The 24,848-nt window shown below is 39.2% G+C and overlaps 1 protein-coding gene across 2 annotated transcripts in view; it reads left to right on the top strand.

Annotated features, from left to right (window-relative positions):
* Positions 1 to 24,848, top strand: part of COL22A1 (collagen type XXII alpha 1 chain) — a 257,920-nt gene that overhangs the window by 150,914 nt on the left and 82,158 nt on the right. Inside the window, exons 20-32 of one of the 2 annotated variants that reach the window (XM_087931748.1) lie at positions 72 to 116; positions 1,811 to 1,864; positions 4,249 to 4,302; positions 5,833 to 5,868; positions 7,571 to 7,600; positions 10,782 to 10,835; positions 11,936 to 11,989; positions 16,166 to 16,219; positions 18,449 to 18,484; positions 19,112 to 19,156; positions 21,437 to 21,490; positions 22,138 to 22,182; positions 24,564 to 24,641. In XM_087931748.1, the coding sequence (XP_087787874.1) occupies positions 72 to 116; positions 1,811 to 1,864; positions 4,249 to 4,302; positions 5,833 to 5,868; positions 7,571 to 7,600; positions 10,782 to 10,835; positions 11,936 to 11,989; positions 16,166 to 16,219; positions 18,449 to 18,484; positions 19,112 to 19,156; positions 21,437 to 21,490; positions 22,138 to 22,182; positions 24,564 to 24,641 (639 nt within the window). The remainder of the gene's footprint in view (positions 1 to 71; positions 117 to 1,810; positions 1,865 to 4,248; positions 4,303 to 5,832; positions 5,869 to 7,570; positions 7,601 to 10,781; positions 10,836 to 11,935; positions 11,990 to 16,165; positions 16,220 to 18,448; positions 18,485 to 19,111; positions 19,157 to 21,436; positions 21,491 to 22,137; positions 22,183 to 24,563; positions 24,642 to 24,848) is intronic. The other variant, XM_087931750.1, reaches the window with a different exon arrangement.

Here is a 24,848-nt window from a genome sequence, read left to right as displayed (position 1 = left end):
TCCTCAGAGGTATCGGTGTCAATATGATTCCTGTGATTTCCTACTTTCTTTCTTTTTCTTTCTTTTTTTAGGGTTTGCAAGGGGAAAGAGGAGAAAAAGGACCCCGTGGAGACAAGGTACAAATAATTGGTCAAATAATAAGACATGAATATGAGTACAAGTTTGGAACAGACTTGGCTCTTGACAAACATTCCATGTTAAATATGCTATACTTAGGACAATACATTTCCCTGGAAGTGTTCTAACCCAAACCCTTTTCCAATAAAATAAACATGAATCAAAGGGAACAGAAACCTTTTAATGATTTTTACGAATCCCCGGTTAAAAGGCTGCTGCAAACTAATTAACTTTGATCAGCACAAACCTCACCAAAACTGTGCGAGGCTGCCAAGAATAACAGATAAGGTTACCTAGAGATATTTTACAACACAAGAGTCTTCAAATACCAACTTAAAATGCTGCAATGTCCATGAGGCTCGAGTTTCAAAACATCTTTGTTTCCTACAAAGAACGTCTGAGTCACAGCTGGCTTTTATCTTCTTGAAGGAGAGGCCATTACCTTGCAGCCTTACTCCCGAGTCGCCCATGCTGCTGCAGCTGCTCTTTCCTGTGAGCAGCCCTGCGTGCATGCACACTTGGCACAGTCTCCTCAGGAACCTCCTCATCGCTGCTGCCAGCCCCCACAATCTCTGAAGGCAGCAGTCCATTCCCTAATGGTCCTGGTCCCTCATCTGAGTCTTCGTTCTCCTCAGCTGTCCACACCTGTTGCCGACTAACCACAACAGGAAGTCCACTTGAGTTAGATCATTTTAGATATAATATAATATATTCTATGCAGGCTGCATACATGTAATTCACCCTTGTCATTGACCAAACATGGTCTGTATAAAGATATGAATTCATTATTTGAATGTATCAAATTTATTGAAGAATTAATCCACTGCCTTTTAGATGTTCTCAATCTTAGCACTGAAGCAAACATCATCTTCATTTAATGACCCCATAATCCCTTGCGGGGTGGAGTCTGGGAAACTGAACGGAGCTAGCAGAGTGTTTTAATGGCCAGATGCCCTTCCTGTCACCAATGAGGAGTTTTGTTCAGCATTCTCAGTGTGCCCAGAGAGAGAAATATCTGCCTCTGCCTAGGATCAAACTCACAGTCTCCTGATTGTGAGGCGAGAGCTCCACCTCTGGGCCACCGCACCACTCGTCAGCAATGAAGCAAACAAGCTTAGGAAATTCTGGATTTAATTTTAGAAACACTATATAGGGAATAGACTGGAGATATAAAATATTGTCCAAAGGTAGGCTGGTAATTGGGTGTCCTGCTGGCCAAAAGAGAAGAAAACAGTCAAAACCAGGAACGCAATTCAGTGCAGGTTGGAGTTCAGAATCAATGCTGGAAATCAAACAATAAATGCTTTTTTTAAAAAAGCTAGGACAGGGGTTAGCAACCTTTGGCTCTGGAGCCGCATGTGGCTCTTTCATCCCTCTGCTGCAGCTCCCTGTCGCTGGTTGGCTCCACAATTGATAGGGCTTTTGGTTAGGACAGGTAGAGGAAAAAGGACACCGTGCTAGGAGGAGACTCTATGGTGGGGGAACCGGACTTCCGATCCGGCTCCAGAATTGAACAGGGGGCTTCCAGTGTGGCTCTTTGAATGCTTAAGGTTACTGACACTTAAGCTAGGAGTTCAGATCAGTCTACTTCCATTTCTAATCCCAGGGAAATGTGTTCATGATAAATGCAACTTTTCCAAAACTACTTCATGGAATGAAATCTCCAACAGAGCTTTTATGTTTGTTTGCTCAGGGAGAACGTGGCCTTGACGGTTTTCCTGGGAAGTCAGGCTTGGATGGAAAACAGGTATGTAGTTAATTTTTAAGTTTAAAAAAAAATAGAATCCTTTTTAGAACAAATTGTGCATATGAAATACAAAGACCTAGGACGGGTAATAAGCTTTTGCAATGCTTTGCATAAACCTAACAGCAAATTCTACCACACATCCTTTATATTTAAAATGATCAATCCTCCAGTGGCCTGATGGGGCAACGATGGCATTATGGACTATACAAAATAGTTCACATGAACAACCTGATTCATTTCAGGTCTTCCATCTCACAGTTCAAAAGAACACATCTGTTTAATTTAGTTAATGAGCTCTGCTGACTGGAGAAATGGTTTTCTCTCTTTTTATCATACCTCATGCTTTCCAATGAGATTCAGAAAACATTTTTTAGACTATTCTACATGAGATTATCCTGCAGAACAAGCATGTTGGCTATGTCCTCTATGGGGACAAATAAATCATTTGGATCCAAGGACCAATGATCAAAACAGGCCAGATAAGCTTGTGCTTTTTTCTACAAAGATAAGGAGTAGGATGATATCAAAGCAGTCTTCCAATATTTGAAGGCCTGTCACAGAGAAGAGGAGGTTAACTATTATCCAAAACACCTGAGGGCAAAAGCAATTGAGGATAAATTTCCTGTTCGTGAAAACAATTAATCAGTGGAACAGCTTAACTTTAGAAGTTCTGGATGCTCCATCACTGGAGGTTTTCAAGAAGAGACTAGATAGCCATTTGTCTGGAATGATATAGAATCTCCTACTTGAGGTCCAGGGTCCCTTCCAACTCTGCTATTCTATAATCTGTATCCAGAACAAAACAGAAGTATACATATTTCTGACTCTTTGTGATCTCATGGAAATCGTTTTACCAGGATGATTTTCCATAACTATTTCTTTGTATTATTATAGCTTTTATGTTTCTAGCATTAATGTTTCATGCTTGGGAGTTTACTGAAAGAGCCAGTTGGTCACTAAGGAACACAGAATGATTGATTAGTTGGATCAACACAGTTCTTATATTGTTAATTGGGTGGAAAGTCAGGTATGTTTACCAGTCTAAGCTTGATGAATTAGTTGTCTCAGTACAATAGAGTTTCAAAGGTGAGCTGTATAGCTTTGATTTATTTGCCTGTATGTTCCAAAAACAACTTAAAAGAACACAAATCTCCCTGCTGTTAAGACAAACTTGTTCCACCAAAACCTTCCCCCACATATTACTCACCTTTAAAGCAGGCAAGTTCTTTCTTTCATAGAAAATAACAATCTTTTTTTTTTAATGTTAGAGGTAATTTTACAGTACAACACAACTTTGATTTGAAATTGGGATATTGAGTGAGTGTCAAAATTGAAATGCTTCACGTGAATACTACGACTCTTCAATTTCCCTAGAACAAGGGAAAGGGGGGATGATGTGGAATGCAGAAGTTCCAGACATCAACCGCGAGAACTAAGTAACCATCAAAGACACTTATTTGTTTATTTATTGAATTTATATTGCTTCCTATTTGCCCATGGAGACTTGAGCTGACTTACAGAGTGTAAAACCATATTTAAAATAAAATAAAATTTAAAAAACAATAAAAACTAACAAAAAGAATCAAATAAATTAATAAAGTACAATAGAACAAAATCTGGAAAAACAAATAAATAAAAAATCACCCCCCAACTCCACTCCCTGCCCCAATGACAACACCTCACATGAGCCAGTTAATGGGCCCCATCCTGCTCTGGGTTCTCCAGGTCTGCTGGCAGAACCAAGTCTTCAGTGCCTTCTGGAAGACTATTAGAGAGGGGGCCATTCTAATTTCTTGGAGAATGATGTTCCAGAGAGGGAGCCACCACAGAAAAGGCCCTTCTTCAGGTGTCAGCCAAGCTATGGACTGTTCTCAAAACAAAAGAATGATTCGCAATTGGTTAATGCAGGGGTGTTAAACACGATGGCATCATATTGTCATCACATGACGTATTGTGACTTTTTCCCCCTTCACTAAACTGGGGGTGGGCGTGGCCAGCTCATGATGCATCTACTTTGCAGGCCACAAGTTTGACACTCCTGGGTTAATGTGACCCATTCCATGGAGAACAGGAGAGACATCTATTTTTTTAACTATGTGGGATTGTGCGGGAAAAGTTAGAGCTCGTTTTGCATTCATCAGTGCCGAAACGATGTACTCAATAAAGTTTGTTTTTAGGGTTTTAAGGTTCCTTAAATTGTCTACTTTTGTTGGATCCATCAGTTGGACCGTTGATCTTGAGGATATTACATGAAGTTCTACTATAAGTTCACTTTTCTGGACCTCTTAAGAAGACCCAATGTTTCTCTCTTCAGATTCTTGTCTTTATTTTAAAACTCATTACTATCTTGAACACCTTTTGACATCTGGTTATTTTTATTTCAGGGTGCCAAAGGAAGTCCAGGTCAACCTGGACCCGCAGGACTACAAGGAGCAAAGGTAAAATGAGGATTATATAAAGGATCGGTGTATGTGTACTCATGTTTTTAAAATTATTCTTAAAGTAATTGGAATGTAGGAGATAGTAAGCTTAAAAGCAGATGCATCTCTTTTTTAAAAAAATGCATTAAAGACACAGCTAGTTTAAGTAGGTGACCTCTTAAAACAGCTGCATCTTTTTCAGGGTAATGCCTGAAAATTTTCTGTTTTCAGGCTTGAAAATATTGTAGATGTTTCTGCTTTAAACAAGTCCTATGCTTGCAGTCCCTCCAAACCTTTTCTACATTATTTTTATAATCTGTATACAAATACTGCATGTATCTGTCTATAGGCATTTATCACACGCATATATTCATTTATTTGTTCAATCAGTTGATTCATTCATTTTCATTTATCAAGAACAAAACCTACTTAGTAAGAGTTTCTTATTCTTCCACATTATTTAAATCATTTTCATTATGCTGCCAATAAAGTAATCACATTTTAGTGGCCGGATCATAGTGGCTGAAATTTGAAGGGATTAAGTAACTGTTGTAGGATTTTCCTCTTTTTTGCACATTTTTTGTTTATTCCCCACTGAAATTAGCAGGGGTTCTCCAATCTTGTAGTGGGATAAATCTGTGAAGTGTTGTTATTAGTTGCAAAGTCATGTCCGACCCATGATGACCCCATAGACAACATTCCTCCAGGCCCTCCTGTCCTCTACCATCTTCTGGAGTCCATTTAAGCTCACACCGACCGCTTCAGTGACTCCATTCAGTCACCTCATTCTCTGCCGTCCCCTTCTTCTTCCTAGCCCTCAATCGTTCCCAGCATTGGGCTCTTCTCCAGGGAGCCCTTCCTTCTCATCAGGTGACCAAAGTCTTTGAGTTTCATCTTCAGGATCTAGCCTTCTAAAGAGCAGTCAGGGTTGATCTCCTCTAGGACTGATCGGTTGGATCGCCTTGCAGTCCCAGGGACTTGCAGGAGTCTTCTTCAGCACCATAGTCTGAAGGCCTCAATTCTTTGGCGCTCAGCCTTCCTTTTGGTCCAACTTTCACAGCCATACATTGCAACTGGGAAAACCATAGCCATGTCTATATGCACTTTTGTTGGCAGGTGCATATAGACATGGCTATGGTTTTTAGTATGCTGCCTCGATTTGCCATAGCTTTCCTCCCCAGGAGCAAGTGTCTTTTAATTTCTTGGCTGTAGTCCTCATATGGAGGTGGATGTAGACACAAATCACTGTTTGAGGTGTGTGTGTGGGGGTGTTTAGGAAAGTCTAGGAAGGGGGTTGCTCACCTCTTTTTCAGTTTTTTTTCCCAGCCAATTTTTATGTAAAGGAGTGTTTCTCAACACTGATAACTTTAAGAGATGACAACTTCATTCTCAGAGTCATGTTGGCTGAGGAATTCTAACAATTGATGTTCTCACATCTTATAGTTGCCGAGGTTGACAAACATTGATATAAATCAGCTAACCAACCTGTAGGAGCCTCTTACAGGTCATCCACCTAATTATTTCTCTCTAATTTGTTTCCAATTATAGGGTGATATCGGTCCCCCTGGTAAACCAGGCTCAGCAGTAAGATTTATTTTATATGCACCTTTGGCATGGGATGGTGAAAAATGACTGCTGTGGAATTGATGTGGGATTGGGGATTTATAAATCTGGTGAATATCTCCTACCTTTGACAAAAGGAAGCCATATCCCTGTCTATGGATTCATGCTTAAAAATTGGAATGTGTCCAACTGATTTTTGTACTTTGCAATTTGGGGATCAAGAGGAAGAAATGTTGAGTAGAGCTTGTGCTAATAATGTGTAGATAATGAAGTGAAAGCCAATTCCTGACACATGATCCTTATGATTAAGGATCATTAATCACACTTATGATTAAGTTTGCAATCCTGAAATAGGTTGCAAACTGACAGGGAAATCAATTATGTGGTACACATGCATATGAAACAGCCTTAATATATCATTAATGGTAACAAAGATTAGATTGTACATGTGGCATCTGTCACTTTTGAAAATATATGTTGGATCACATTTTGAACTACTCTAACTGTTGTTACCATGCATTCACTATTGATGTTAGCCATTTTTCAGTGGGTTCTGAAGTTGTCCTACAAATTCTATTAAAACCTAATACTTGATATTGTTATTTCAGTAGGTATAACGTGCCACAGGCTGAAGGGATCATTTCATGTAGCTATTCAAAACAAAATGGTCTCATTTTTCATAGTCATTATCATTTTTTTTGGAGGGGGGGGTCAGGTAACTGAAACAGATTTGATAAATTAACCCCTCACCAGCTTTTAAATTGGATTGCATCATTTATGAAGATTTCCAATGCAGGCCAATCTGTAGTTTTATAAAATAGTGTAGCTGACTCAGAGTTGTGTCATAGTAAATCAGCTGCTTCTATTTCAGTTTGGTATAACTGACTCCAATGTATAGTATGTAAGTTTAGCTTTGCTACTCACAGGGGTCATTATCAAGGGTGGGATTCAAATTTTTAACAAACAGTTCTGTGGGTGTGGCTTAGGTGGTGGTCATGGCTTGGTGGTCATGTGACTGGCTGGCTGGTTGTGGCCAACTCAACATCACTCACATCGAGTCATGCATCTCCTCGCCTGGCCTCTTATGACTGTAGAGATGCTGCAACAGTCCTAAGTGTGAAAAATGGTCATAAGTCACTTTTTCAGTGCCTTTGTAACTTTGAATGGTTGCTCCACACAAGCAAAGTACCAGCAAAGGAGGGGAAAAAAAACTCCAGAGACGTTCCTAAGATAGGAAGTCTAGTCCTGCCAAGAATGTAATAAGGGTTAGTGGAGAGGCAGTTTCTGTAAGCAACACCAGAATGTTTCCTTCCTGCCTTCCTTACGGGATTAGGCCAGGAATTTCTTCTAACAACCGGTTCTCTGAACTGCTTAGAATGTCAACAACCGGTTCTAGCGAATAGGTGCGAACCTGTAGAATCCCACCCCTGGTCATTATTGCTGGTTCCAAACCAGATAGGAATAGTTTCTCAAATGTAATTTCCAAGGGATTTTTCACACAATTGTTGAGACACTGAATCATCAGTGTTTCACTAATATGTGTGGTGTACATTTGTGTGCTATAAATGACTTTCACTCTCTTCCCTCCATTCACTCCCCTCCAAAAAAACCCAGTATCCTCATATATGGACCTTAAATATAGTCTTTATATATCTCTTTACTACCCCCCCCTCAATCAAATTTTCCCCCCTTCTTTTTTTATGGATAATCTTTTTTGTTTCAGGTACAGATTGAAGGCTTGAAAGGAGAGCAAGTAAGTGTTCCTAAATGTTTTAGTGCAGATGATACATGTACACAGGGGTGGGATTCTACCAGTTTGGAGTGGTTCTGGCAAACCGATATTTCTGGCAATCATTTGGCCCTGCTCATTCTCCCCTGCTCTTTGCTGTGTTTTATTTTCTTATTTTGGAGCACAGCTGATTTGTGTGGCAGAACAGTTTTGCCATGCCTCAGCTGTTTTACTCACTGGGGCTGCAGTAAAAGCTAAGTATTATAGCTGAAAATGGGCTTTTTAAAAGGGTGGGCATGTGTGCAAAATGCACGTTTGGTGTGCTCATGTTTGTGTGAAGCATGTGATCACCAAACCTGTTGCTACACCAGTTGAATTGCACCACTGCATGTTCAGGTGTAATATTCTGAAGGTTACTATGATGACCCAGGGTGTGGCACAAAAGCAACACAGTCAGATAATCAGTAGGAGTCCCTTCATTAGCTCCAACTTTGCCCCCAGTGCCCTGGTTACCTTCTGGCTGGAGAAAAACTCTCCCAGGAACAGCCTTTGGCTGCATAGAACCAAATCCATAATGTGGTCAACAAAAACTGTAACTATAAGTCCAATCAAGGCAAAATGAGGTAATTAGTCTAACAGGATCAAAGCAAGAATTCCAGACATGAAGGCATGGCAATAACTCAACATGTTTGAGAAGACACCAGGAACACAGATAAGCAAAGTCAACACAAGATAAACTTATGTTTGCTCCCAGCAGCTGCCACACTCAGCATGCATTTCTTTTAAACTCTCTTCCCAGCTGTGGCTAATGGAGGGAATCAGGGCCCTTTCCTCCCCCATAAGCCACGTAACCCACGTTGCTCTCTCCTCTATACCTCCCTGCATGCCCTACGATGAAGAGGGGGTGGGCCTGGGTCTTCCTCTGAACTCCCTCTCCCTTGTTCTACCTCTTCCCTGCTCTGCCCAGCCAGACTTTGCCCATCCCCAGTTTCCTCCTCAATGGAGCCACACTCCTACTCCCTGTCAGCTGTTCATCTTCCTCCTCGGATTCAGACTCCAACAGGGGCATGACAGTTATTTAAATTCATTCTCTCTGCATTCAAAAATGATATTTTTATTTTTAAATTTTTAAATCATGGAAAATCATGACAAAAAATACAGAACCCTGCTTAAAAGCTGGGTGCTGCTTACCTTTACACTATTAAAAAACCCAACAGCATCTAATAAAAGGGGTTTCTGCAGGTGGTATCAAAATATAGTCAAGAAGTCTGCTGTGACCATGGGATAAGACCCCAGCCACTTTTATATGTGTCAAATGCCAGATTATATAGTCATGGCCACCATCTTGATTTTCCGTCCCACTGGAAGACTCTGGATGGACAACTATTTTCCTGCTAATAGTATTTATTTCAAGGTTACACTCATCCACCCACGGAATCCAATTTATCCAAAATTAATTGTTCTTTATTTTTTCATTAGGACAAGATGGAGGAACAGCAGATAGTATACTTAAGTGAAATTTAGGCTATGATGGGTTTTATTTTGTTCAGATTTTAAATTAGTCCCTCTGTCAGCTTTGGAAGCCATATTTTACTTAGAAGATTCCACGCTGTTACATTTTAGTGCTTGGGAATTTGGGAGGGGGGATTTCATAGAGCGGGGGAAGTTTAGACATAATAACATCCTTCTTCTGAATCAAAGACATGTGATCCTGCACCTGGAAAGAAGTGGTTGGAGGAATGTCTCCAGTTGGGATGACTGGTGATTGGACCATGTGATGGACTGATGGGTGCAGGGGAAGGATTCTTGATTTTCGATTACTTGATGAAAATCTGGAACTCTTCAGATTTGGGTTTTCCCAGATGTGCCAATATGACAACTTTAATAAAATAGAACTTTGAGAAAATGCTACTCTCAGAGTTTATTGGGTTGGAGTTTACTAGTTGGAACAGTGACACCCTTCACATACTTCTTGTGCACACACATTCTCACCTATATACATGCATACCTAAAACAGTTATAGTTTTAACCCTAAAAGTTGCACTCTGGGAATTATTATACAGAAATACATTGTGTGGTGTATTAGTTAAGGTAAATTGAATTTACAACAGAAAAGCTTATATTTAAACCCACCTCCAGCCAAAGAAACCAAGTGGCCACTTCTTGGCCATTTCTCAGTGGCCTCAGTCTCACAGGTTTGCAGTTGTGGAGAAAACAATAAAGAGATGTGCATGCTTCTTTGAGCAAAATAAGCTAATCTATTTGGAGACCTCAAACTCTTTTTAAAAGAAAATGAAATAATGCACAGCATTCATCAAATGATGAATTCACCTACATTAATCTATCTTAAGAATGCATGTATTATAAAATAGGTTGAATTAGAATAATAGGTTAAAGTTTGGGGGGAAAAGAATATTTTACGTCCACTAATCTGTCCAACATTATCCCTCAAAAGATGACAATTGCCAGAAAACAATTAACTCTTAATAGATGTAAAAATGAACATGTGAAAAAAGACAACCAAGTATCTGAAAGAAATGCCTTGATGATTCATTCTTGTGCACTTTAGATCAATCTGGTCAATTTACTAAAAAACCTGGTAGAAAAATGCCTGTCATCTCAGATAATATTATGCTACACTTCAATGTTATTTTTGTTGTTTTAACTTGTTATAGACTTGAGGTGTAAAAAAAAAAAAAGAAAGATTCTTCCACTTGGAGAATGATGAAAAGTGAATATTATAAATCTCAGACCCTATCAGGAGAGTTTGGTTTTTATTTATTTTATTGTTTATTTTGTCAATGTATTAATAATCCTGTTTACACTTATATCTGCTATTAGATAACAGATATAAGTATAAACATGATTATTAATACATGAAATGGGTAAGAATAAAAGGGAACATTAGGACAGGGACAGTAGGCACATTGGTGTGCTTATGCACACCCCTTACAGACCTCTTAGGAATGGGATGAGGTCAACTGTTGACAGTCTAAAGTTAAAGTTTTTGGGGCTTGGGGAAGGAACCACATAGTCAGGTAGTGTATTCCAGGCATTGACCACTCTGTTGCTGAAGTCATATTTCCTGTATTCTAGTTTGGTGTGGTTTACCTTTAGTTTGCATTTATTGTGTGCTCGCAAAACTTTTTTTGAATGCAAAGCAAAACTTCACAGCATCTATTTTAACTTTGAAATTTGTTTATAGGGAGCTCCTGGACCAAGGGGTCCGATGGGGCCTCCAGGAACTCCGGGTCCCCCAGTAAGTAATTTTATTTCTGAATGAATTATTTGTAATCTGAATGACCTACTTGTCAAGTGCGAGTAGTCAGGAACCGAGGTTGTTCAGATGAGTGAAAGTTTATTCAATGCTAGCTCTCCATAAGAATCTAAACTACTAATAGTCAAGGGAAATTGGTGGTAGATAAGAGTCAATGGAATTCGAGAGAGGGCTGGACCTAGATCTTTTGTAGGCATGAGAGGACTCCAGACTGATGGCATACTTGACTCTTCCCTCAGGCTCAGACTGGTCATCTCCTACACTATAGTATACAAAAATAGAATGCATTAAACTTCATCTGAAACTAGACTATATTTCATTTTGAAACCAGGAAATAATGCAGTGGTGATTTGAGGAACCCGGTTCGAGAAATACTTCTGTTAAAGATGTAGAACAGGGGTGTCAAACTCATGTCGTCACGGCGGCATCACATGACGTATCAGGGCTGTTTCCCGCTTCACTAAACTGGGCGTTGGTGTGGCCAGCCCATGGGCCAGAACTTTGACAGCCCTTATCTAGGAGAATCATTACACAATACACAATACTGGTTTATCAGATCAATAATATAACTTGAAAGAAGGTAGGTGCATATTTCAGTGATCATGGTATTGCATTTCTTGTCTGCATAATTTCATTACATAGTCGGCCTGGAGTTCCAATTGGGAACCGCCATCCTGGCGGCGCCTATCGGATTAAGAGAAGACCTCAACACCTTTGTGTGTTTCTTGCTCCCTTTCCATCTTTTAAGTGTAAATTATTATTATTGTTATAACATTTACCAGGTTTTAATGTTTGTAAGCTACCTCTAAATGATACGGGCAGCATACAAACCTAATAAATAAAATGAACTAAATTCATTGTCCATGCAACTATTCTATCTCCTATGTAGATCTTTGTCACTCTATTAGCAGAATTCTCAGGTTGGCTATCACTATTTGAGGGGGTTTGTTTCAGGTCTCCACTATTTTGGTTCCTAGTATAGGGAATAGCTATTTTTTTTCCCATGACATCCCCCCAAAATAGAAACCATTTAATGTCAATGGCCCTGTATGCAATGTAAAGGAAAAATATCTTGTTTTCAGGGATCACCTGGGCCAGAAGGCAAGATAGGACCTCCAGGCCTACCAGGTCTACGGGTGAGTAATCATTCTTGTTTTTAGAGGCTTCCATCTAAAAACCTCTCCTTCCTAGAAGAGTTCTCTGCTGATCAGCAGAGAAAAGGCTACCAATCTTACCCCGCTTTCTTGCTTTGAGCTTAGAAAATTATTTTAAAAATCTCTTGTCCCAAAGATCCTTCTTCAAAAGTCAATTGGACTTTGCTTTTCCTTGAAGACATTTTGCTTCTCACCCAAGAAGCTTCTTCAGTTTTGACCGAATGACGGAGGGTGAAAGGATTTATGTTCCTGGTTGTTTGGACACTTTCTGAGAGTCACTGAGGCCACCTGGAGGTTTATCTGTGCCCTCAGGGTCACCTGAATAGTGCAAATAGGTGTGGAACTTTCTTGGAACCGCTAAAAAAACCTGTGTTGTAAACAGGTATCATGTTCCTTCCCCTCTGTTGAGAGTGGGGGACAGATAAATTGCCAAGTTGCCTCCTCTAGCTAACAACCAGAGGAATATAAATATTTCCATTTTCCACCATTCAGTTAGAACTGAAGAAGCTTTTTGGATGAGAAGTGAAATGTTTTCAAGGAAAAATGAAGTTTGGTTGTCCTTTGACAAAGCATTTTGGGACAATCATGATCTGGATAACCAAGACTCTCCACAGACATTAATAATTACTTGTTGCTTCCCTTAATACAGCAATCTAAATTTTATGGAAAGAGCTTTGCAAAGGAGTTATCGCTTTAGACTGCCAGGTTTCCAGTAGAAACAGTTCATTTTCCTCTTCCCTCTACACAATTGCCATCCGTGTTTTATAATACATCCTGTGTTCCTGAGAGGTAATAGGAAATCCCCATTGTTAGTTGCCAATTAAGGGAATGTATTCTTGCATTCCTGTTCTGCTTCAGGCCGGCTCTCTGCTCGTTGCTGATCAATACAGAAAAGAGGAGGGTGGAAGATATAAGAGTTGAGCATGACCGCCACACAGCAAATCATTATGTGAGCTTCATTAGGGATATAGTGGTAAAATGAAAGCGTTATTTGCTACCATGCTGATAAATGTGTGTCTGTGTTTACAATATGCAGAGGTGGGATATACTATAGATAGAATACCAGAGAGATAGGCAGCATATTTATGCACCAAGTAGGTTGAGCATAGTCTAATAGAAAAATCTCATGATGCTCTCCTTGTTAGATATCTGGACATTTTTGAACAGTTATTGTAAGAGCAGCCAAGTTTTAGAACAGTTATCGACACAATTATGGAGTTGAGTGGTGAGGTGGCTTAGAGATGGAGCTCTCACCTTACAATCAGGAGACTATGAGTTCGATCCTAGGTAGAGGCAGATATTTCTCTCTCTGGGCACAATAAGAATATATCTGCTGAATAAAACTCCGCCTTGGTGACAGGAAGGGCATCCGGCCTTTAAACGCTTTCCTAGCTCCATTCAGTTGCCCAGACTCCACACAAGGGATTATGGGGTCATTAAAAGATGATGATGATAAACACCTTCATGGAGGATTAAGCTACTAGCGAGTAATAATTTTCATGAGCTCTTACTACTTCTTAAATCCTAGGCACCATGTGTTCAAGTCCTTCCAAATGTTTTTCCTTCCTTGTACTTCACTTATATAGATTTTTATACAAAGAAAAATTTAGATTTTTTTAATTGCTAAAGATCCATGATTGATCCTGTTTGGGACTATTCTGAAAAAGTGAATAAATATACTATTCTGTTGGTAGTTTTTTTCACCAAGGTCATGGATGACAAAGCCTACCAGAAATAACATACTTGGAGGCTACCCTTAGGTGATATCTATGGAGATTCTCAACCATCCAAGTCATGGTTGTCTCAAAGGTGTTTTTCTAAAAGTCTGCTGGACTTCTTGGTTCCTTTTTTTGCTTGAAAATATTTCATTTTTCATCCAGAAAGCTTCTTCAGTTTTAACTGAATGGTGGGGATTTATATTCTTTGCAGTCATCTGATTGTTAGCACTCCGAGGGTCACTGAGGCCACTTAGGGGGTTTATCTGTAGCACATCCACTTAACAGCCTGGGCATTGGCTCCGTAGGAGGAGTTGTATGCGCTCACGGGTGGTTATGCACCTGCAAGAACGGGGGGGAAAGCAGGTTCAGGAACAAAGGATGCGCCCACCTGGCCGGTGACTGCAGGCGATTGATTCTGTCCTAAGCCTGTGCTGAGTGCTTAGTATCCACTGAGACCCTACCACCTTTTAACATGTAAAGTGGCTTTCTCTTTTGTGACGTCACAGTGTGTTCTATAAAAGGGTTTCCTTGGGCTTTGTTCGGGGCTGCTCACCCAACGAACGCTTGTCCTTTCTGATTCATGACCAATGAAGCTCCCATGCGGAGAGCCGCTATCTGTATCTTTAAGTCACTTGAATCAGAGTACAAATGGGTGTGAAACGCTCTTGGGACAACCAGATGACTGCAAAGAATATAAATTATTCTATACTCCACCATGCAAGTTAGAACTAAAGAAGCTTTTTGGATGGGAAGTGAAATGTTTTCAAGGGAAAAAAAACAAGAAAGTCCAGTTGCCTTTTGAAAAAGCACCATTGGTATTATCCTTAGGTGATGTTGAAACAAGGAAAGAATTATTTTTGTTAAACACCATTACAATTAAGAGTGATCTAAGAAACTTTTTATTTACTCTGTAGAGAAGAGGAAAACAGAAAAAAAAAAGTGCCCTGTGCTGGTTTAGGAGGAAGCAGAGACATGGTTGTGTCTCCAAAACTGATTCAAAAAACAGATAATATCTGCGGGGTTGGTTGGCTTTGAAAGGTCATTCCCAAATTCTTTCTATTGTTTTGGAATTAAATATCTGGTTCAATTAAAAGTTTTCTCTGCTAGAATACTTGTTTGGTTGAGTTTAAATTTGAACCATCTTCTTCCCTTTCATTCCCTTCCCTATGCATTTTTCTCTGGGTCATTTTTAAAAAAATTCTGGGCTGCAGAATGAGAATTCATATTTTTTCTGGCATGATTCCATTCTGCTGTAGTAATGAAAATCGTAGCAGGTAACCCATAAAAAAATAATGTAATGGACTCTGGGATAATAAATAGTCATGTAGAAATGAGATTAAAAATTCCCTTGTGTGCTATAAATCTATATTGAATTACAGGTTTATTTTTCTTAGCTCCTTCATTTTACAGAAGCCAAAGAAGTCCTGTTTAACAGCCCTGCTTGCAATGAGAGAAATGTGGACTCTTTCAAAAAGCAATATTTTTTTTCCTGTTTACTCATGTTCATTTGAATTGTATTTTGTTACACCCCCTCTCCCCCCCCCCAAAAAAAATGCCCTGGGCACAGTATGGAAACCACACAGATGGCAGTACTCCTAAGTGATTGTTATGCCAAAAATCTAATCACACTGACTGATAATTAAATTCTACTTAGGTTGCAACATAGCACCTACAACCCTTCTGATCAGAAGTAGACAATTCCTTTCCTCAGTCTTTATGAATTTTCATTGGCTTCTTTTAGTAACAGAATAATAGAAGTTTGAAGGGACCTTGGAAGTCTTCTAGTCTGACATGGCTGCAGGATTTTGTTCCAGTTGAAATATCTGGACATCTTTTTTAAGGAAAGCTCCTCATGAAGAATGAATGAATGAATGAATGAATGAATGAATAAATAAATAAATGAATAAATGAATGAATGAATGAATTCTTTATTGGCCAAGTGTGATTTGATACACAAGGAATTTGTCTTGGTACATATGCTCTCAGTGTACATAAAAAAGAAAATGTACATTTGTCAAGAATTATAAGGTACAACACTTAATGATAGTCATAGTGTACAAATAAGCAATCCAATCATACTAGGAAACAGTCAATATAAATCATAAAAGTAACAAAGTTACAGTCGTACAATCACAAGTGGGAGGAGATGGGTGATAGGAACAATGAGAAGATTATTGTAATAGTAATGCAAACTTAGTAAATAGTTGGACAATATTGAGGGAATTATGTTTCAGCACGCTAATCCTAATGTATCAAAATCAAGGATTATAATTCTGTTTAAAACAGATACTGTAAAATTAAGAAGATCTCTTGACAATCCAAGGAATTATCTTACCTATGATCTAGTTTTAATGCATAACTCATAATCAATTGGTTGGATGATCAGTTCAACTTGTTTCTTTTCATTACGTGGTTCATAACTTTCAGTTCTCTCGCCTAGGGCAAGAAAGGAGAAATGGGTCTTGCTGGAATTGATGGATTATCTGGACCTCCTGTAAGTAAGACTGAATAGGATACCAGTCTGATCTCTGTCCAAGGTGCTGAAAAGTCAAGCTTATAATGTTTGTATTGTGTAAGATCAAGAAGCTGTTCTCTCATGTGGAAACTTGAATGCTTTTTTCTTTACAGGGCTTAGTTTGCAAAACCCTCCATGACCAAATTTACAAAATGCATCTGGTTTTTGACTTCAGGCAAATTTCCCCAATTTTAGGGAATTCCCTAAGCCCTAATTTCTCTAATTCCCTGAATTAATACTTTGTCAGGGAATTGCACAGCCGGTGTCCAAATGAAATAATAGATGCCGACATGCAGGGTTTTTTTTTAATAAATACATTTATTTTACATCAATATATACAGCAAACTAGATAGTCAGGGAAACAGGAGCATCATGAGGTAAATAACAGAGCACATGGGACACAAAGGAAAAAGGCGGGGAAAAAGGGAAACTCCCCCGCACACTCACAGTAACCAAGGACAGCACAGATTGCCTCACAGAGGAGCCAGAATTCTCCAATCAATCAACTACAACTGTGTATTTTGGCTTACTGCACAATCCCACTGATCCAGCTACTAAATTTAAATATTTTAACACACTTTAAATTGCCCTTTGAAGTGCAAATGATCTACACACATTGGGCAGAGTGCCCCTTGTGTAAGTGATGCTTTAAAGAACATCAAAACTCAAATTCCAGGCTTTGAGAATTTGCTGTCTGAATTTTCTTGGAGAAGGCTCCAAATCTACAATAAATTATATAGTGTGAACTATTCACATGAATTATTCACATTATTATTATTTTGAAATCATGACTTCTTTTGTGATCACTGTGCAAGAAGAGTGCATTTTTGATCTTTGGACTTTTATTTTGTATTAGATTTTTATTACCAAGTAAAGAACAAGAATGAGAAGCTGATAAAAAATTGACCTTGACATTTTCTCATTACAGTTTGAAATGCGACATGAACCCAAACAACATAAAACAAATTTTATAAAAGCTCTACCTTTGTTAAGAGTAGACTGACCTTTTCCTAAGTCAGTTTCTCTTTTAGTCTGGCTAGGTTTTTTTAATTATTATAAAACTTCTGGTAAATTGAATTGCTTGTGGGTAGAGGATTAATTATTGGCCAAGCGTGATTGGACACACAAGGAATTTGTCTTGGTGTAAATACTCTCAGTATACATAAAGAAAAGATACATTCATTAAGAATCAAGAATCATAACATACAACACTTAATGATAGTCATAGGGTACAATCAGCAATCAAATCATACTAGGAAACAGTCAGTATAAGTTGTAAGGATACAAGCGACAAAGTTACAGTCATACAGTCACAAGTGGGAGGGGATGGGTGAAAAGGAATGATGAGAAGATTAAAAGTAATAGTAGTGCAGACTTTGTAATAGATGAACAGTGTTGAGGGAATTATTTGTTTAGCAGAGTGATGGCTTTCGGGGAAAAATTGTTCTTATATTTGAAGCATCAAATAGCATTTTTTAAAAAGGAGAGTGGAACTAGGGAAGAAGTTCAAAGATATTTCTTAACAGACTAACACCGTTGGAAGGGACCTCAGAGGCCTTCTACTCCAACCACGTGCTCAACCAGGTTCAAGTGGAAGCAGGTCTGAGGGTGACCCGATACTTTCTTGTAGAACAAGAAGAGAACAAATGGATTTGGGGAATATCAGAAATATTTCTCTATGCGAAACACTTCCTTGTTGTGAATACAACAAATACAGAGTGGGTTGTATCTTCAACAATTCACAGAAGAAGAATACTGAGTATTCACTTTATTTAGATCCCTTATCATTTCTCTGAAAAGACAGGTGTCACTCAAGTGCCATTCATTGGCAGGAAAAAAAAAGAGGCTTACATTGAAAAAAGCAATGAAAACTAATTTTTTATCATTTATACTTTTCAGTTCTTCCATCAGTCAAACTGCCTTTTAGGCAAACTGCATTATAAAACTATAGCGGTAGGAAAAGTAGCACTTGTTGAAATGCTCTATCTTGTACACAGAGAGGAGACATCCTATGTCTAGTGGGTAAGGGAACAGTTATTAATCTCTGCAAAAACTGAAAGTTAGAAACAATGCTGGTGAGAAAAAATATATTGATGGATTACATGGAATGTATTGATTCATTTATTCAATATTCATAGCTGCCAATGTCAATCAGTGACTCTGGGCAGCTTACAATTTAATGTAATTGTCTTCTACATTTCTTTACAGGGTCTCCCAGGGCCTCCTGGACCTGCTGGTTCTCCAGTAAGGAAAAACATTTTAAACATTTTAAACATTTAAAGAGCGCTATCCAACATTTTAGCAATGTTGGATAGCACTCTTTATTTGAGATTCAGAGGGTACCTGTTGTGGTACAATCTGGTTGGCCGTAATGGTCAACACAGGACCTGAAAGAGAAGTTAGATAAAGAAAGGCATGAAAACAAAATTCTTCCTATATTTATGGGGGATGGGTAGACAGAGCTGGAGAGAGGAGAATGCAGGCCTAACTCAGCACTGACTCTGGTAAATAATCTAAAAATAAGCATTATACCATAGTGACAGTCAATTTGGTATAATGGGTAAGGCCCCAAATTAGAAGACTGTGCGTCTTAGTTCTGCCTTAGGCACCAAGCCAGCTCACTGTTTCTCAGCCCCAAGAAACAAGCAATGGCAAGCCACTTCTGAAATATTGCCCCAAAATCTGCAGGGTCTTGTCCAGGCAGTCACCAGGATTTGAGGTTGACTTGAAGGCAACCCCTCAAAGCCAAGTATAACAGAACGCAGAGTAGCTTTTCTTGTGGACTTGGCTGGAAATAGGTGGCAGATAATACCAGGGAAACCTCAATATTATAATCTGTTTTAACTGTGTGTTTGTTTTGTCTTGTTCTAGGGTCAACCAGGAGAAACTGGGAGAAATGGTGAACGTGGGCCACCGGTGAGTTCATGTCATAGAATCTTCAATATGTGCATTTGGGTCAATATACAGCTAAAATAAGCAAACAGTCTCTTCCAAGGTCAAGATATATTCTGCCTTTAATACAATATTTTCAAAGTATTAAGATAATTTAAGAGTAACAATCAAAGGTAGTCAAATAATGGTTAGTCCAGTGGTGAGATTCATTTTTTTAAAACTAATGGTTTTGTGGGTGTGGCTTGGTGGGTGTGCCATGGCTGGGTGGCCATGGTGGCCGTGGCTGGGGAAGGATACTGTAAAATCCCCATTCCCTCCCCACCCCACTAACCTGCTTTCCAGCTCCATTCTCCTGTGCAAGGCAACCAAAGAAGACCCAGCTGATCAGCTGGGACTTGGGAGGCAAAGAATAGATGGGGGCAGGGCCAGTCAGAGGTGGTATTTGCTGGTTCTCCAAACTATTCAGAATTTCTGCTACTGGTTCTCCAGAACTGGTCAGAACCTGCTGAATATCACCTCTGAGTTAGTCCAATTATTGTTTGCTAGCATCAGCCCATGTGCTTCCAATCCTTACTTATGACTGATTAATTCCACTGATTAATTGTTCTCCCTGTCAGGAAATTTCTCCTTAGTTTCTGGTTGGATCACTCTTTAAGGAGCTTTCCAGCCATTGCTTCTGGTTCTACCTTCAAATGCTCTGGATAATAAGTCAATCCTCTCTTCTGTGTGACAGCCCTTCCAGTACTGGAGCACAGCTATCATCACGTCACCCCTAATTATTCTCTTTGTTATGCCAAACATACCTAGTTCCCTTAACTGTTCACTGTACAACTTAGCCTCCAGACCTGTTATCTTTGTTGTACTTTTCTCAGCATTTATCATGGTGGCAAGAATTGGACCTGATATTCCAAATATGGGCTCACTAGTTCAGTATAAAGCAATAGTGTCATTTGTGACCTTGAGGCTATCTGTCTATTGATGCTGCCTAGGATTGCATTGGCCTTTGTGGCAGCTGGAACACACTACAGGCTCATACTCAAGTGGCTGTCCACTAGGACAATTCGCTCCCTCTCACAATTACTTACTGTTCAGCCAGGTACTGCCTACCTGTATCTGTGCATCTGTTTTTCTCTACCTAAATGCAACATCTTACTTTTCTTACCACTGAACTGAATCTTGTTAGCCAGGGCCCAATGCTCAAGTTTGTCAAGATCTTTCTGAATCTTGAGTCTATCTTCCAAAGTATTAGCAATTCCCCACAGCTTGGTGCTATTTGCAAATTTGATGAGTTCTCTTTTCCCCTCATTTAGATCATTTATGACGATGTTGAAGTGTACTGGCCCATAATCTTAAAGTTGACAAGATTGGAAATTACTGGCTTAGTAAAATAAAAATGGAGCTTTTGTGGCTAATTTAATAAATCAAGTTGTAGCAACTTATATATTAACTTGACCATAGTTTTCTATAGCTTTTGCTGAACTTCAGTAACTATTTTTAACTATTTCCAAGTTTCAGAGCTGTGAGATCTTTTCTTTGCCATTGCTGACATCTTGTGGCCATCTCTTGAATTGTTTTAAAAAATGTTCATGATCATAAACAGCAAACCTGCTGAGCTACTTGATGTTTTTCCCCTCAAATATATATTTTAGTTTTGGTTCCTTTTCTCCAAACATGGGGTAAATTTCTAGCACTGCATTGGGAAATCTCTGAGACAGAATCTCAGCTTCCCCAACCTTGTCCTTATGCATAGATTGTCATCCTTCAAATGAGCTGTGTCCTTCTCAACTTGTTTTTCAGTCAATTTTGTGGAATGATGGAAGGCTTAATAATCATTTGCCACGTCAGTTGAAATCTGTGAGGTGATGCTTTAGTAGATATTAATAAATTATCCCAGACTGATTAAATTGTCAGCTAGGTACAAAAGTTTTTATTGAGTCATAAAAAGAGTGAAATCCGAACTCACCTAGTCTGATTTTAAACCATATCCTGTATCTGAACTGAAGAATAACAGAATTGGAAGGGACCTTGGAGATCTTCTAGTCTAACCCCCTGCTCAAGCAAGAGATTTTATACCATGTGGACAAATGGCTATCCAATCTCTTCTTATAAACCTCCAGTGATAGGCACCCAAAATTTCTGGAGGCAAGCTATTCCATGGATTAATTGTTCCAATGGTCAGGAAATTCCTCCTTATTTCTTTTTATGGTGCAGAAAATTATGCCCCCCTTGATGAAGTAAAACCAGGCATATCTGAACCCAGAAATTAATATGCATGGCTTGTTTTCCTTTTTCCTTTTCCTTTAGGGATTACCTGGAAAATCTGGTCAAGATGGTTTACCTGGTCTTCCAGGGTCAAAAGTAAGTAAGCTTAGTGACAAATCTTTGCTGATCTCATTGCTGGAAAGGCTTAAATTAACAATTCCATGGTCTGATAATTCCAAACAGGAATTAAGTTTCTTGCTCCTTTACTTAATACTAAGATTCATCATGAATTTCTGGCTAAATTCAGTGGCTGGTATCTGAAATGTTGTGGCTCATTGATTCCAAAGTAAGTTTATTAGAAAAGGAAAAAAAAACAAAAACAAACCAGAAGCCATAATAGGTGTTTCAAATATTTGGAAGCTACTATGCAGGACATCAAATCTAAAGGTCATGTATAAATTGTTTGCACAGATTGGTGCATGCACCATTTCCTTGCACAAATAAGGTAGTCTCCATATTTGCATGTGTAAAACATGTCAGCCAACCATTCTTTCATTCTTTTTACGTACTTGAATTTAATAAATCAAAATTTGTGTTTCTTCATTTACTTAGAAGGAAGAGCTAGAACTGATAAATGGAAATTGCGAGAAAGCCATTTTCAGTAAAACTCTGGACATTGTAGGCTCTCTATTTTGGGGAACCCTAAGTGTTCTTTGAAACATTTAATTCTGACCCTATTCAACAATTGTATTTCACATTGTCCTTTTTTGGACTAATTTTCTTTTATGTTTTGTTTTTTACAGGGAGAACAAGGGGAAAGGGGAGAAGTTGGTAAAGCAGGCTCCAAGGTAGAAAAAGAAAAGAAAATTCATTTCTTATAAAATATGAGAAATATTCTAAATAAGTAAATACTGGAGGTAGCTGCTAGGGTAGGAAAGAAGATCCCACATCTAATTCCTAGATTGATCTTAATGATTTTGTTGGAAGAAATATCCATCTGGTTCAGTTTTCAAGCTGGGAGAAAAATACTGGAAAAATAGAGGCTGATTGGAAAGGTGGTTTATTGAAGAAGCAGAACCACACGGGTTTGTGGTTCTCGTCAGCTAACAAAAAGGAGTTGAGAGTGTGGGTTTTTATACCTTCTTTGGGCTTTGCTTTTGAGCTTCCTGTTCCTGTGCAAGAACATGTATTCTATGGGCTGTTGTCAGATTGCTATGGGGTTATGCTGGCTCTATAGGCAAAAGAGGAAATGCAAATCCTGGGTGTTTGTCTGAGCTCCCAGGTTTGGTTGAAGTTTGGACTGCTCTGGGGATGGTGTAATGAAGGGGCTTGTCTTCTGAAAGGGTGTTGGGCAATTCCTTTTGTGGCTTAATGGCTTTGTCCTGTGTCGGATCTAGACTGAGGGCTAATCCTATCATTCTGCCTTTGTTCAGGCTTTGCTGCAGGGAGTTTTAAAATATCCTGACTTGAATGGTTACCAAATCTGCATTTCTAAAAGATGGCTCTTCAGTTTCTGCTTGGGGCTGGGAGACTGTTTCCTGCCTCTTAAAAACATGTTTTTCCATTTTCCCCTTTGCGGAAATATAATATTCTGCCTTTTTAATATTTCCCAAACCATTTCATTCTTCTTGGTGATGGTGGTGGTATTTACTTTCTACAATAACCCCCTCCTCCCTTTGGGCCACATAAGTGTGGATGGAACACTTTTTCTGCCCCAAGATTAGGAATTGATCTGATCAGGGAGACTTGATGGGTGCTTTTATTTTTCTTTATTTTTAATGCAAAGGGGAAAAGCATTGATAAAGGGAACAGAAAAGTATCCCTTCAGTGGTTCCCAAAAGGAGAGCTTTCAACCCATGAAGATCTAACAGCCAGGGCAAAAGTTCTGAAAAGAAATTTACAGTATCTAATTTTTCTACCAATTATTTTCATATGCTTGACATCACTTTCTGTGAGCTTCCAGTCAGATTTGAAGCAAGCACAAGCCCCATAATTTTTCACAGCCATGGTTTACCTTTAGTAAATAACTACTGGCTGGCCATTTCCAAGGATTGTTTCCTGAACTTGCCTTAGCTCTTAGTTTAATGCATCCTGGGTTTGTGAGGCCAAATTGAGGTTAGCCAGTGTGCAATCCAGGCTATTAATATTGTATAAATTGCACACAATGAGCCCTATAACTCCTACTAATAAGACCACCAGTGCAACATATTTTGTCTTACTGGGCAACCGAGCAGCATCATTTGTGAGTCACGCTCAGGTTTTGGGGTTTGGAGAACATTTTTCTGCTACTTCTTCAGTGAGGGAATTGCCTGAGGGGCATGCCCCCTCCCCCATGGAATTGGCAGAGAGGTATGATTGCTTGGATCTTAGTGCCAAAGAGCAAAAACCAACCCAGGAGAAGCTGTGTGTGGAGGTAGGTGAGGGGGATATCCTCATTCTGATTCTGAGTGGCATGTGTGTATGCATGCACATGCAACTACTTCTACAAGACAGACAATACAAACATCCTGGACAAATTTCCCTACCACCAGATAGAAGTCCAAGGCATTCAGAACTTGCTGTGCCAACCACTCCCAAATGCCATCCCTCCGTGAATCCATTTAACTGATTACAACATAAATAGGCAAGAAAGAAAACCTTACAATGAATTTCTGCCCTCCCACCATAGTTTTCCCAGCTGTCTTCTGAGGATTGAAAGATTCTTTAGTCTTCACTGGTCCATCTCAGTGTCCTCTTTCCTCCTGTCTGCTGGATGGCATTAGGCTTGGCTTGGTGGTAAGACTGGTCAATCACACTTGGGAAAGTCTGCTCCATTCTGCTTGCTGTGATGAATTTTTTTAGTAGATGACCGGATCCAAACCCAACTCCCTGGCTCAAATGGATGGAGGATCTCTTCTGGAGGCAGCATCTGGGTCAGTGTGATCTGCTTCTGAAGATTGCAGAGTTGTCTGTGCGGGGCTGAAAGATATGAGGACAGGGCCTCCTCCCTCCTTTGTGGGTGATTCTCCTAGAAAAGGCATTGTTGGAGGATAAAAGATGGAGAGGTGGAGTCGGGGTGGATAGATAGCTTGCAGGCAGAGTTTGGAACAAAACATTAAGGTTAACATTGCAGGTGTTAAATAGACAGATAAAACCACTTAAACACATACAGTAAATGCAAGAATGATTTTTTCTCTCTCCTGTAAATGAACTTAAAACATTCCCTCATAACCTTGGGCTGTTCTTAAAGGTACAGAGAGGGAAGGAAAAAAAATTGAACACGGTTCTCTTCACCCTGTTCTGCTGGCCAGGCAAACCCAGGGTAAAGGTATTTTTTTTCTTTTTATTGCTTTAACTTTTTTTTTTCCTAACAATTTAAAATTCTTGTCTCTAGGGATCAGAGACTCTTGACAGTTATAATTACCTCGAGGGCACACAAAGATTTTGAAACAAACACACATACACAAAACCAAGGAGAAAAGGAGAGGAAAACAGAACTCTCGGGGTTACACCCTGGTCCTTCCAACTATAAATC

Source organism: Pseudonaja textilis, chromosome 3 (assembly GCF_049901715.1).
Source record: "Pseudonaja textilis isolate UNSWEBS1 chromosome 3, rPseTex1.2, whole genome shotgun sequence".
NCBI classification, from domain to species: domain Eukaryota; kingdom Metazoa; phylum Chordata; class Lepidosauria; order Squamata; family Elapidae; genus Pseudonaja; species Pseudonaja textilis.
This window is presented reverse-complemented; position numbering and strand designations above follow the sequence as displayed.